Below are 14,783 nucleotides of genomic sequence, written 5' to 3'. Positions count from 1 at the left end.
TTTATATCACTTAGTGAAGACCATTACTCTGGGTAGTTTGACATCATAACCTAGATCCTAGCCCCCCCCTTCTCCACACAACAAATAAAAACAATTTAAAAAGCCCAGCATACAGGTGAAGAAATAAGCAAACAAGACTAAGGAATGGTGACAAAACTCAAGGATGGGGGTGGCAAACTGAACTAACTGAGGGGAAGAATGTTCCTTGAAAAGTGTGGTTTTGAGCAGTTTTTTTTAAACTCTGGGAGGGAGGAAGTGTGCCAGATCCCCAAGGGGAGTCTGTTCTGAAGTCCTGGGGTCACCCCTGAGAAGGACTGACTCCTCTTTGAGACCTTCCTCACTTCTCTTGGCCACCTGCAAAAAAAAGCAAGGCCTGGAAGGATTATGTAAAATGGGCAGCAGTTCTGTGAGAGAGATGCCCCCACAAATAACGAGGTCCCCAACCATTAAGGGCTTGATACATCAAAACTAACACCTTGAACCTGGCCCAGGTAGAGACCAGCAAAACGATCAAATTTCCTCAATCCAGTGATCAACCTGGCTGTCACATGCTGTACAGGTGTCATTTCTGAGTCCGTTTCAAGGGAAGCCCCCCACATAGAGGCCACTGCAGCAGTCTATCCTGGGAGGGACTACCAGAATTGATTAGAACCATTTGCTTTCAGCCTGGCTTGGTTGCTGAGAGAAATAATGATAAGGAGGCCCATCTATGTCCCCTTAAGCACACAGAAGGAGAAGATGGAAAAGTAGCAGATGAATCAAACACTGGATATATGTTTGCTTCCCATCTTGTCCGAACACCTTGATGCGGTACGAAGGTGTCAGGGAAGACCGGAAGCAATATCACCAGGAAGCTATTTTTAAAAAATACAGTAGGACCCCCATATCCATGGCAGATTGGTTTGAAGCTCCTCTGCGGATACTGAAAAGCGTGGATAGTAGCAAACACATAGCAAATATGCTTTTAAAGTTTCGTTTATTAACTCCTTCCTTGTATGGCAAGAGGAACTTCCCCTCCCCCCAGAACATTCCCCTTCTACCAAGGTAGTATGAATCCTGCCACCAGATTCTGTATGTTCCTTTGCTCTGGGTATTCTGAAAATCTGGTTTGGAGTCAAGGAATGGATCTGCCAGAGTTTGAAGGCTTGTGGTGATTCATTTTCATTGACTGCAGGTGACCATGGTTAAGTGAATCAGCTGATCCTGTGGATATGAGCCTCCTACTGTATTTCTGTCCTGCGCAAGGTGGCTTGCAGCAGTGGTTCCCAATCTGAGGCCCCCAGATGTTCTTGGACTACAACTCCCAGAAATCCTGGCTGACAGAGCTAGTGGTGAAGGCTTCTGGGAGTTTTAGTCCAAGAACATCTGGGGACCCCAGATTGAGAACCTCAGGCTTACATCATTAAAAACGAAACTACTGTAAATCTAGATTCCTAGAGCTGAGGTATCAAAGAAGCAGCTCTTCTCTTTAAGAACGAATGGCCACTTCAGAAGAGGATTTATAGTTCCAGTGGTGATAGGGCTGGAAAAAGTCTTGAGATGGAGCTACTGGGCAACAGCAAGAGAGGAACGTGGTCCTAGCAGAGGATCTTTCATAGATGAGGGCAGTGACAGTGCCGAGGAAGCCAATTCTGAATATTTCCAAAACTGAAAATCCTCAACAAGAGATAGTGCTGGAAGATGGGACTGTTAGGGCAAAAATATATAGTCAATCAGTTACTGGGAAGACCAAGGTATAAACATTGCTATTAATGAAACAACTGGATTAAAGTGGAAAAAGATGTTAGTTGTTGATGTTCTATGAAGCAAAAGAGAAGTCTCATGTTGGACACCTGTCATTGGAATACAGAAATATTGCACAAGATAAGCTTCAAATTGTATGACAAGAAATTGAGCATTTAGCACTGTGAAACGTGGGGTGAGCAAGCGAAAATGTATATAGCGAGGTGATACAGAGCAAAACAAGTGGGGCACTGTGATTCAAACAAGGTCTGACCAAAAGGCTTCATGGAAATCCTGTCAACATAATCATCCGTGAAATCTTGTTTATAAATATGTTTATTGCAAAATACATGCTTCAGGGAACCTGAATGGAGACGTGAATGTCACAAGATAGCCAATATATAAATAAAATAGACTTTATCATTGGAAGTTGACATTCTGCGCTTTCTGCAAAAACAGGATCAGATTTTGGGGGGGGTTGTGGTACAGGTCATGCACCATTAGAATAAAGCTGAAAAGGGAGACTAAAACGATAATATTGACCCTTAAAACTAAATTGTTGGGAAATAAAGAAAAACGATGTCTTCAAGAAATTTCTGAATCAAATGTATTTATTTTTGCATTTATAAACTGCTTAGACCTTAAAATGTCAAAGTGCTATATAATAAAACATTACACAGTAAATAAATTTATATTACACAGGACGCAGCATGCTTCTTGATATAGAGAAGGCTTACCCAAATCAGATGATCAAAGAAAGTGGGTGGGAATCCTCAAAAACTCATTTTAACGGTATCACAAAACTCTTCATAGGAGAGACTGTAACTTGCTATATTTGACCCGTAAATGGGATTTGTAAACTTCCATGCCTGGCTGGCAGTCGGTTGTCAAGAGCAATGGGCATCACCTCTGGCCAAATTTTTGTCTTAAACCCAGATTTTAATACCACCTTTGCCTGATGAAGAATCCTGGAGGATCTGAACGCCGGCATTGTTTGTAAGCTTTTTAAATGATGCAACTATAGTACTACCCAAGCAAGAAATCTTTTGTAACCATCTCATCCAAAAAATAATAATAATAATAATCTACTTCTCCCAGAAAACTTTACTACAAAAAGAGCCAGGTCCTTCTATAACTGATCTTCTCTCCTGATTAAGGCAACAGGATGAAGGCAATAAACTCTGTAACTAACAGAATCTCTCCACCTTCAATTGATAAGGAAATCTCAGACTGGGGATTTTCAAAAGGAGAGTGATGTTATCTGAACTAATCTATGGGTCCTGGCAGTAGAAATACATCTGTTATTCTTTAAGGTCCCCTAAGAATCTTTGTTGTTTCCCCAGAAAAGTTGTAAAACTGACATCTTGAGTCCCACTAAAGTCATAAAACAAAAGGGAGGTGAAACCGGGGAAACTGATAACAACCCCACATACCCAAGACCTCTATGGGAAGAGACATTTTGGTAAAATGGTTCCCTTCAGGTTAAAAAAAAAATTAACCCTGCAACAACCAGATCTTTATTACATCTTGAATAGTGAAAATGTTTCAAGGACAGTATGGTTACTAGATAAGGTAAAATACCAAATCCACAGCCTTATTTATGAAGAGCTCTGGAGAACTGGAAAGCTTGCACTGGAAATGGGATAGGTTGGGATAACGGCACAAACGGTCCATAGATCATGGCTTATTCTCTCTCTAGACCACTAGCCCTCTGGTTTGGGGATGATGGTAGTTGTAGTCCAGTGTATGTGGAGGGTAACAGATTGGGAAAACCGGGTTCGCACATTCTGTGCTGAGCCTCCCAAGAGACAGACAGTCGCTCAGGGTTGGAGCAGAGGGCCATATCCTGATGTCAGGAGGTCCTAAGTGCTTTCAGGACTAAGTCCTGGGGCTGCTCTGCTGGCTTTCTCTCCATCTGAGTCCCATTGCAGAAGACGGAGTCAGCTGTGAAGGATTTGTGCCCTGCTGCATATAAAGTTCCCCAAAGGCTCTATCTGGCTTCACTGGCTTGGTTGATCCAGCTATCAACATGGTCTTCCTCAGCAGTCCTTGTTATGTTCTCTTGTGCTTTGTCATTGGTGTGGTGGATGCGTATAGCCCTTGGGATTATTCAAGGGATGACACGGCTTGGAGATTTGCACCCAGAACTGTTCCCTCAGATAGCCAGGTCTATGAGCATTCCTCATCTCTGCTTTCTTCCTGGGCTTTTGTGGATGTCTCTCAGCCTCGGTCTTTGTCAGGATTGAACCCTGTTCACGCGCAGTGTGGGGAGGCTCAGGTGGTGGTGACCGTCAAGAGGGACCTCTTTGGCACTGGAAGACTTATCCAAGTGGCTGACCTGACCTTGGGCTCTCCAGGCTGCCAACCTACCTCTTACGAGGCTGCAGAAGAAACTGTGATCTTTGCCGTTGGTCTCCATGAATGTGGCAGCACCTTACAGGTAAGGTGGCCTTACGAGCCTGGTGGCCTCGGGTTTTCTTTTCTTTCCAGACCTTGGCAAAGCTCGAGCAATGATTCCCATGATCCTGTAGCCACTGGATAAGGTGGCTTGGGGATGCTGGGGGTTGTAATGCCAAAAAAACACACAAACTTCTAAGGTTTTTTTTTTTGGGGGGGGTGTCTCTTTTTATTTTTTCTCCTATTTGTAAAGCAGCATGTACCTTCTGATTCAAGCCTCCTGGTATATATACAGAGGTGCTGCTCCTGGATATCTCAAAATAAGAGGAAACGGGGATGGTTTTAAGACATAAGACATAAGAAATTTATTTGTCATTGTGCTCACAAGTGGGTGCAACGAAATGAGGTGCTCTTCCCCAAGGTAAAACTGGACAACACTACAAAAAAAAAGTTAAAATATACACAACTTTCACCATCCAAATATAGATACCCCGTTTTCTCTCAGCAATTAAAATTCCACCAAAAACCTATGGCCCCGCATTTAAACTCAATACTGCACTTGGGTAAAAATTGTTCTTGAATCTGCTTGTCCTTGCTTTCAATACCCTGAATCTCCTTCCTGATGGTAATAGTTTAAAGAGTTGATGTCCCGGATGAGAGGAGTCTTTCAGTATGTTAGATATCTTCCTCTTACATCTGTTCTGAGACAATTCATCCAAAGAGAGGAGTGAACAGCCAATGATGTTTTGGGCCGTCTTAATCACCCTTTGAATTGCCTTTTTCTCTGCCACTGTGCAGCTCGTGAACCATACACAGAGACAGTAGGATAATATGCTCTCAATCGAACTCCGATAGAAGGTGGTTAACAAACACTCAGTCAATTGTTGCTTTCTAAGAATCCTTAGAAAATACAACCGTTGTTGTGCCTTCCTGATTAACGCAGCGGTGTTTGCACTCCAAGTCAGGTCATTTGTTATGATAGCCCCAAGAAACTTACATTCAACCACCTGTTCCACACAAACTCCATCTATATACAGTGGCTGAATGTCTGCTCTTTTTTTTAGTTCTGCTAATTCTATAAACATATCCTTGGGGTTATTTTTAAAGGGAATTGAGAAAGTCACACATTACGGTTTTAGTTAGGGGATGAGAGTGAGTTTCTTACTCAAGAGAAGTGCTCTTGTGTTGGGCTGGAACTTGAGATACTCACCTTTTAGCATATCTTGCAGTGAGCTAACAGGCTTGTAGGATGACCTTGGGGGAGGTCACAATTTCATGGCCTGGCCTACCTCACAGGGCTGGTGTGGGGATAAAGTGGGGTGCAGGGAGAACAGTGTCAGCTGCCTGCAAGATCTTAGAAGAAAGATGGCTAGAAATGTAATTAGTGAATGAATGAATGAACCTCCTAGTTCTAGGCCTACACCGAGCTATTAATGCAATGGTTCCCAACCTTGGATCCCCAGATGTTTTTGGACCACAACTCCCAGAAATCCTGGTCAGCAGAACTAGTGGTGAAGATTTTTGGGAAATTTAGTTAAAAAAACGTCCAGGGTCCCAATGCTGGGACCTACTGTTTAAGTACAGTATACCTGACAGTGTTGTGTTCCTGTAAGGACTGCCACGTTTCTTACGGCATCCAACGCTCTGTGCTTCAGATCCAGGAACTGTTGTTCTCTGGTGTGGGAATATGACTGAAAGGATGAACCGTTGAGGTCAAACAGAAAAAGCAGCATGTATAATTCACAAATAGCAGGTGTTGGAAAGATGACTTTTGGGGACACCATTTCCCAAAATCCTACAGCCAATGGGGCCAGTGCTGGTGGAGGGATTCTGGGAATTATAGTCCAAAAGGTAATTATTCTGAACTCTGTAAAGGTACATGACCAGCTCAGATCTGTCCCACAGAACCCTCGGTTGCCTTTGCAGGAATGGACTGACATGACTGCCCCTTTGGAAGTGAAGAACTAGGGCTGTCTTTGGAGTGTTGAACTGTTACTGTGATTGTTACACGTTCTCAAGCCAATTCTAATTACCTGTAATCCTGTCAATTACAGGGATCTCCAAAGGCCCCTGGAAGAGCGGTGCCCTCTTTCAGTTCTGAAGGCCAAATTCAGTTTAGGAGAACATCTCTGTCTCAGCATTGGCTAGGCCTAATCTAGAGTACTGTTCTGGACACCACACTTTAAGAAGCATACCAACAAACAGGAGCAAATTCAGAGGAGAACAACAAGGATGATGGGGGGGGACTGGAAACCAAACCCTAGGAGGAAGGACTGGAAGAACTGGATACGTTTAGCCTTGAGGAAAAAAGATTGAGGGGAAATATGATAGCACTTTCAAATACTTGAAAGGTAGTCCTACAGAGGAAGGACAGGATCTTTTCTCCATCACCCCAAGGTACAGGATGTATAACAATGGGCTCAAGTTATAGGAAGCCAGATTTCAGTTGAATATCAGGAAAAAAAAACTGTTAGAGCAGTACGACAATGGAAACCGGTTACCTTGGGAGGTGGTAGCCCCTCCAATCCAGGAAGCATTCGAGAGAAAAATGGACCATCGGATCTGCTTTGATGTGGATTCCTGCTTTGAGCAGGAGGTTGGACTTGATAGCCTTATAGGCCCCTTCCAACTCAATAATTCTGTGATTCCATCTCTCTCTCTGTGTACTCGCATGCGGAGACGAAAGAGATGGGATCAAAAGAGTGTCCCAGCATCTTTTAGCTTAAAGGTCTTTCTACGTTAGCAGAAAGCTATTTATTTAGCTTGTTGTTGTTTAGTCATTAAGTCGTGCCCAACTCTTCATGACCCCATGGACCAGAGCACACCAGGCCCTCCTATCTTCCACCGCCTCCCGGAGTTGGGTCAAATTCATGTTGGTCGCTTCAATGACCCTCTCCAGCCATCTCGTCCTCTGTCGTCCCTTTTTCTTCTTCCCTTCACAGTTTCCTAACATCAGGGTCTTTTATTTATTTTTATTTATTTAGCTAGCTTTGGTTATATACCATCTGATTAGTGCTAGTCGCTATTCTGGGGCAGTGAGCAGTCAAAACCAAAGCAAATACTGTAATATGACAATAACCATAAGAAACAGATGCAGTCATTTCACCTCCAACTTCTTTGACACACCCCTTAACACGCTGAAGGTGAAACTGAAGCTGAAAGCAATGCCTTCTGGAGGCTGGATTCCATTACAAGCCTCGCCTCCTAGCTGGGTCACCCAACAAGGAATGGTTACAGCCAAGGCAACGGACGAAGACCCACCTGTTTTAGAATGGAGCAAACCATGGCAATCATTGTTTGTTCCCAGATTGGTGTAATGAGGATGAGAAGATAGCCATCTGGGGGGGGGGGGAGGCATCCAGAGGGCCAGATGGCTGGGACCCCAGAATGGTCCAATTTGGCACAGTTCTTCTCTTTTCAGATGACTCCCGATTCGTTGGTCTACAGCGTAACCCTGTATTACCGTCCCAGTCTTGGCAGCCACCCCGTCATTGTCAGGACCAGCCCAGCTGAAGTTCCAATCGAATGCCACTTTCCGAGGTGAGGATCGCTTCTCCCTTCCTCCCTCATTCCTGGTCTGCAGTGGCTCCTCTCTGGACCTTGTTTGGCAGCGGTGGTTTCTCTTTCAGGAGAGACAACGTGAGCAGCAAAGCCATCAGGCCCACGTGGATTCCATTCAGCTCCACCATTTCCTCACAACAGAGGCTGGCCTTCTCTCTGCGCTTGATGAACGGTAGGGAGTTTGCCAATTCCAAAGATCAAATGTGGTAGGGAACTTTTTCCCCCCCTGTTTGGGCAAAGAATATCTAGTGATGTCTCTTCCCAGATGCAAGAGGACGGAGATCTGCCCCAGGGTAGCATGCACTGGTGACTACTAGTGCTGACCTACTTTGGGCACATCATGAGAAGTCAGGATTCTCTGGAATAGACAATAATGCTGAGAAAAGTGGAAAGCAGGAAAAGAGGAAGCCCAAATACGAGATGGATTGACTCTAAAAGAAACCATAGACCTACGTTTGTAAGAGCTGAGCAGGGCTATTGAAGATAAGACATTTTGCAGATCTCTCACTCCTAGGTTCACCTTAGGTTGGAGCTGACTTGACTGCATGTAACAACAAAAACAACAGGATTTAAGCAGAAACATGTTCCCTCTGGTGACCAGCGTGCCTACCAGATCAGTCTACTGGCCAGGTTCTAGCCTGGTGGGTGGGGGGAGAATTTCTAGAGGCCTTAGGCTGCAAACTCCAATGCCTAGACGTGAGACCACCTCTATGACGCTTAAACCCAGTTACTTTTCATACGAACATGAGACGTTTAAGGGAACTGGCTGGGTAGTTCAGTGGTTTAAGTATCTGGCTGCAGAGCCAGAAGTTATGAGTTTGATTCCCCCACGGTGCCTCCTGGGAGAGGAGCCAGCCTGGGTAGCCTTGGGCCAGCTGCACAGTCCCAGGGCTGCCCCCTAGAGGAAGGGAATGGTAAACCACTTTTGTGTATTCTCTACCTAGAAAACCCTGGAAAGGGTTGCCATAAGTCAGAATTGACTTGAGGGCAAACAGTAATGATTATTTAAACTGGAAAAAGCCCCCTAGAGGCCAAAATACTTTACAAAATTGAAAATAAGCGGTGCCCCCTCCCCCAAAGATGTAGGCAAAGATGGCCTCTGTGTTCCCTAGAGCAGTGGTCCCCAACCTTGGGCTTCCAGATGTTCTTGGACTTCAACTCCCAGAAATCATGGCCAGCAGAGATGCTGGGGTGAAGGCTTCTGGGAGTTGTAGTCCATGAACATCTGGAGGCCCAAGGTTGGGGACCACTGATCTTGCAGAGCTGGAAGGGACCCTATGGGTCATCAAGTCCTGCCCCTATGAAGGAGGCACAGCAGGGAATCAAACTCCCAACCTCCGGGTCCTTTTGCCAGATGCTTAAAACACTGAGCTATCAATCAGTTAGCAGCTCTCCAGGTTGTCCTGGTCTCTCCTGATCAGCCAATCTCGATGGCTAAAAGTTCTCCATCTCAGGCTGAATAGAACTTTCTTCTACTGGCAATACCGATGTACTCCATTCAGAGGTACTTTTATTAAAACTTGCCTTCCAGAGGACTGGAGCACTGAAAGCACCTCTAACAGGTATCAGCTGGGGGAGGCCATGCACATCCAGGCTGACGTGAAGGCCGAGACCCATGTGGAACTGCGGCTCTTCGTTGACAACTGTGTGGCCACCTTGAGTCCAGATGGAACCTCTTCTCCTAGATATGTGGTTGTCGATCACCACGGGTACGCTCTTCTTCTATAGGGTGTTCTGAATTGCATCTACTTCTGTAGCTGCCAAACCACTGTGCAATAGCGCTAACCTTATATTGCCTCTAGATGCCTTATGGATGGACGATCGGATGATTCCAGCTCGGCCTTTGTATCTCCAAGATCCAGACCAGATTCTCTCCAGTTTACTGTCGATGCCTTCAGGTTCGCAGGAGACATTGGAGACATGGTGAGAGGCTAGTTCAACCAGGCAAGGGCAACTTGTGATTCTCTAGACCAACCTTAGGTGCCCAGATAGTGTTGGGCTGCAGCTCCTAGAAGCCTTCACCACCAGCTGCTCTGGCCAGTATTTCGGGGGTTTAGTCCAAGAACATATTAGGACTCAAGGTCATGAGGCTCTGCACTAGTAGCTCAGTGCAAGCATAAACTGAAACGGGCTGTACTTGCAAGAGGCACAGTAGGGAATCAAACTCCCAACCTCTGGCTCTGCAGTTAGGCACCCAGACTACTGAGCAATCCAGCTGTTTTGTTGAGGGCCAGCACCAATAATGTCATTGTAGTTTGGGAAACCCGGTTTTATCCTCATCCGTTCTCTAATTGTGTGCATTGCATATGTATCTTAAACCCCCAAAGATTTTATGCGATGCAGTTAACAAAGTGACTGGAATTGAGGAAAGCTTGTCCTACAATAAATGTAAGTCTTAAACATGCTACTTGACCTTGTTTTGATGCAAGAAGCAGTGTTTGCAATGCCTTTGGTAATAAATAGTACAACACAAGCCACACGAGCCAGCTAAACATGGAAGGGTATGAAGCAACCTATCTGTAGACCCTGGCCAACCCACCCTATCCTAAACTGATTTCTTGGCAATGATGGCTTTTCCTCCACTGTTTTTCTGCCCCTTCTAGATCTACATTACCTGCCACTTGAAAGTCACAGCTGCCGATCAACCTCTGGATCCTCTGAACAAGGCTTGTTCTTTCAGTAAGGCAGGCAGCAGGTAAGTAGAGCAGATGAACTTCGCAGGGAAGAACAAGTGAGAATTACAGCAGGGAGGATGGCAAGGGGAACCAACCATTTATTGAAGAAGTGATTCGGTTTACGTCGGCTTTCCCCACCTTGTTCACTGCAGTTGGGCTCCAGTGGAAGGTTCTGTTGACATCTGTAGCTGTTGTGAGGCTGGAAACTGTGAGTCACCTGGAAGACCTGATGCTTTCGGGAGAGGATCAAGAGGACGATTCCAGAGAGAGGCCGCCTCTTCACGTGGTAAATGTTCCTTTCCTTTTTCCTTGATTAAACCAAAGAAGGGTTAGCCCAGTTGAGAATCATTCTGGTTTTGCTTATTGTACAGATGGCCCTTCAGGAGAAGAAGCGGAGGCTGACGTTTCAATAGGACCTGTCATTCTAAGTGTCCAAAAGACTTCAGTGCATCAACCTCAAGATGAAAGAAGAATGGGGCAAAGTAAGTTTGGTTGGAAGAGCAGCTGCTGTCCAGCATAGTAAAGCTAGAGGAATGGTTCTCAACCTTGCCAGGTGTTCTTGGACTACAATTCCAAGAAGCTTTCACCACCAGCTGTGCTGGATGGGGTTTCTGGGAGTTGTAGTCCAAGAACACCTGGGTTACCCAAGGCTGGGAACCAATGAGCTAAAGGAACAAAAGAAGTACACTTCATCCAGCCATGACAGTATTGCCCAACACAAACTGGCAGTGATTCATCAGAGTACAGTGGTGCCTCACATTGCAACGTTAATTCGTTCCAGCGAAATCGTTACTGAATGAAAATGTCGCAATACGAAATTAAAAAGCCCATAGAAACGCATTAAAATGCAATTAATGAATTCCTATGGGCTTAAAACTCACCGTTCAGCGAAGATCCTCCATAGCACGGCCATTTCTGGTGCCTCTTAAGTGAGGAATCCGTCCCAGAAAACAGCGGGCGGCCATGTTTTTTCCCTGGCGGTCATTTTGAAACCGCCGATCAGCTGTGCGAAAATGGTCGTTTTGCGATCGGTCATCGCAAAGCGAAAATACCCCATAGGGAACATTGCAAAATCTTCATCGCAAAGCGATTTCGTCCCTAAACGTAGTGATTGCTATGTGAGGCCCCACTGTATATTGAGATTCTTTGCCTAATGTTACTTGGCAGTCCCAGAGATTAAAACTGGGGCTTCTGCATGGTGTTCTACCTGTGAGTTAAGGTCCTAATTCAGTTCCTGCAATTCCTGTGTAAGGCTGGAAGAGACCTTTTCTGGAGATCCTGGGGGTGCAATAAGAATACGAAAAGATTGAAAGAGGGTGGCCTGATCTATGGTGACTTCCAGTGTTCTGTCATCACTCTAGTAGATGAATGAATGCTCTGGCTTGATATGAAGAAGCTGGATCTTGTAAGATAGTTACACCTTCTATTTTACACAAGTCAAGAGCTCAGAAAAGCTACTTCTTGCACAACATCTTCCAGATCCCTCAATCGGCATTACCAGTGACCGTGTTGGCTGGTGTTTTAGAAGCTATAGTCCAAAACAGGAATGTTTCTGAGCTGTGGATAGGATCGTTAAATGAAGTCAGTAGGTTTGCTCTGTCTTTGCAAAAGAAACTGCAGGCCCACATGGGCTTGGGTTCAAAGGACAGGAGCCTGCAACGTTGAAGATCATAGAAAAGGAAAAGATGGGACTCTCAGCCGTCTTATGTCTCCGGCATTTGATGGCTGAAGTTTCACCCAGGAGAACCACATCTGAATTTAGAACTCTCTGTGAGGAACTTCTTCAGTGAGAAGCTGTTGCTTCTGGACCAGCCATTCGGCTCTTCCATGGAGCAGAAACTTGGAAACCTCAAAGCCATTGTGGCCGAACACTTGTTTTGTATGCCCAAGGTCCACTGTCCAGTATCACCAGGTAGACTGGGAGAGATCCTAGTCTGCAGCCACATACAGGAGCTGCTGATTCGTGGAGACAACACTGGAGCTGGGTGTAATGGGACAATGTTTTGACCTCTATGAAAGGCAGAATCCAGTACCCCAGGCTGTTACTGGAGAGACCAAAAAACCTAGCTCTATTGAAAGTCTGCTTGGAGAGGGGGCAACAATTGTCTGCAATAAAACAGGAGCTTTAGTTGATGGATTACATATAAGGCTCTACAGATGGTGGAAGGATATGCTTTTGAAGATGGAGCAAGAGATGAGCTATAATGAAAGGCTGAGAAGTAATAGATGGTCTGGACTCTAGACGTGATAGTTCTTGGAGAACCTTTTCTGTAGAACAGGATTGAAAAACTGTAGGCTTCCAGATGTTGATGGGGTTTTTTTTGGACTGCCAATCCCATCAGCTATAGCCAATGGTGGAGAATTATTGGAGCCGCCATCCAGAAGTATCTGGACAAATCTGGTTATCCATTCATTCCTGCTCTAGGGAGTGACCCTGTCCAGAGTCCTGGCAATTTGTGTCTGGAAGTGAAATCATACAAGTTGTGGTGGCAAGTAAAGTAACATCTAATTCACAAAGTGCTGATTGTGTTTCTGGTTATGTACCTGTTTGTCCAACGGTCGTGCAAGTAGGAACACAACCAACATCTTGTAAACTTGCAGCAGTTAGCTTGCAATATTTCAAGTCATAGATTACCTTGCTTGAGAACCTCATTCTTTGAAGGCTGGCTGCAATGATGAAGGGGCCATAATAGATGAGCTCGTTTTGAGGACTTGTGGTGGCCTCCTTAATGCTGTTTCTTTCTGACCATTCTTTAGGTGCCCATGAGAGTTTTCTTCTTACAATCTTGGGACTGACCATAGGAATTGCCCTTCTAGCTTTGGCTTCAGTGATTCTGTTATTTCTTCTCGCTGGTAAGAAGCAGCAACAGTCAACTCACCTGTGAGCTGTTCTGGCCTCTAGTGCAGTGGAACAATAAAACAAAAAAAGGTGGATTTCAAGTGTGGCTTTGACTCAGATGCGTGGCTTGAAATACTATGTGTAATGGGTTGAGGTTGATGGATTAGATGCACTTTAAAGCAGGAGTTCTCAACCTTGGGTCTCCAGATGTTCTTGGACTAACACTCCCCAAACCCCTCACCACTAACTGTGCTGGCCATGATTTATGGGAGTTGTAGTCCAAGAACATCTGGAGACCCAAGGTTGGCTAAGCGCGTCTTGACATCATCCTTGACTACAAGGACCTGTATTTATTTATTTATTTATTGGACTTATATACCGCCCCATAGCACTACAAGCACTCTCCGGGCGGTTTACAATTTTAATTATACAGGCTACACATTGCCCCCCCAGCAAGCTGGGTACTCATTTTACCGACCTCGGAAGGATGGAAGGCTGAGTCAACCTTGAGCCGGCTACCTGGGATTTGAACCCCAGGTTGTGAGCACAGTTTTAGCTGCAATACAGCATTTTGACCACTGCGCCACGAGGCGCCTTCTAAGTTAGAATCGGCTTACATGAGATACGGCCCATAACTTTGTTTGGGCGTCAAAGCAGAACAGTGCAGTGATTCTCAACCTTGGGTCACCAGATGTTCTTGGAACGGCAGCTCTCAGAAGCTTCCACCACTAGCTATGCTGGCCAGGATTTCTGGGAGTTGTAGTCCAAGAACATCTGGGTATTCATGGGAACCACTGCATAGGGTAAGACAACATGAAACAGATGTGACCCTCTTCATGCCATTTTATCACACTGAACTGTCAGGAAAATCGGTGGCTTATGTAGTTCAATTTTGGCCTTGCTTTACTCTAATAAGGTGTGTGTTGTTTTGCCATGTTTGTATTACCTGTTTCCCCGCTCATTTTTGTCAAGTCCCGAAGCAAGCAGTGCCACCTGCTGGTTCACTGGGGACGATGCACCCAGTAGTTTGTAAAAGATGAACTATCCGCTGGCCCTCCTTGTGGCATGTGGAAAGAACGCATACGTTGCAAGGGCTCTACCTGCTCGAAGGCTGTTTGTACAAACAGAATTGGAGGGTCTATCCCTCACCTGCAGAATGCATGCATGGGACACAATATCCCAGCTTCACACCACCTGCAAGAATGGGGGAACAGGTGAGGGAAGAGCTCTACCTTGAAAGCCATCGCCAGTGGGGATTGCATCTGAGCTATGCAGAGCATGCCTTTAAAAATCACCTGTGGAAGGCCCAGGATAGGCGCTTAAATGCAGAGTGCGTTTTGCTGACTCTGCAACCCTGTTCCTGAAAGCTGACCTTCGATGCCTTCCATCTAAGCCAGGAATGGACCACTTGCAGTCCCCCAGCTGCTGCTGGACTGCACATCCTATGAGCCTTAGACAGCACAGCCAACAGTGGGACTTGTAGTCCAAAATCTTAAAGGTGGCAATGACCTTCTAGTGAAGTAATTACTTCCATTTTAATATTTTGTGGAAACCAAACATGCACTGTCTGGAACACCCGTAAAGCGTGC

General features: G+C 45.4%; 1 protein-coding gene and 1 long non-coding RNA gene across 2 annotated transcripts; one reads left to right on the top strand and one right to left on the bottom strand.

The window, feature by feature from the left end:
* Positions 1-34: 34 nt before the first annotated feature.
* Positions 35-13,289, top strand: LOC110090531 (zona pellucida sperm-binding protein 3). Its single transcript, XM_072982004.2, has 9 exons — positions 35-4,162; positions 7,541-7,659; positions 7,749-7,852; positions 9,212-9,389; positions 9,483-9,603; positions 10,284-10,375; positions 10,508-10,641; positions 10,727-10,837; positions 13,113-13,289. The coding sequence occupies exons 1-9, from the start codon at positions 3,752-3,754 to the stop codon at positions 13,238-13,240; spliced, it is 1,398 nt and encodes a 465-aa protein (XP_072838105.2). The 5' UTR covers positions 35-3,751; the 3' UTR covers positions 13,241-13,289.
* Positions 9,597-13,119, bottom strand: LOC144584603 (uncharacterized). The gene is made up of 3 exons (XR_013538963.1): positions 12,991-13,119; positions 10,494-10,663; positions 9,597-10,393 (listed from the first exon to the last, which is right to left on the bottom strand). It is a non-coding gene; the product is annotated as an uncharacterized LOC144584603 (long non-coding RNA).
* Positions 13,290-14,783: the final 1,494 nt, after the last annotated feature.

Source organism: Pogona vitticeps, chromosome 12 (genome assembly GCF_051106095.1).
Source record: "Pogona vitticeps strain Pit_001003342236 chromosome 12, PviZW2.1, whole genome shotgun sequence".
NCBI classification, from domain to species: Eukaryota; Metazoa; Chordata; class Lepidosauria; order Squamata; family Agamidae; genus Pogona; species Pogona vitticeps.
This window is presented reverse-complemented; position numbering and strand designations above follow the sequence as displayed.

Excerpts from the sequence above, each read along its gene's own strand:
- LOC110090531 (XM_072982004.2), top strand. The coding sequence starts at position 3,752 with ATGGTCTTCCTCAGCAGTCCTTGTTATGTTCTCTTGTGCTTTGTCATT. Across the intron at positions 7,853-9,211 it reads CTCTCTGCGCTTGATGAACG|AGGACTGGAGCACTGAAAGC; the intron begins GTAGGGAGTTTG and ends CTTGCCTTCCAG. Across the intron at positions 9,390-9,482 it reads GTGGTTGTCGATCACCACGG|ATGCCTTATGGATGGACGAT; the intron begins GTACGCTCTTCT and ends TATTGCCTCTAG.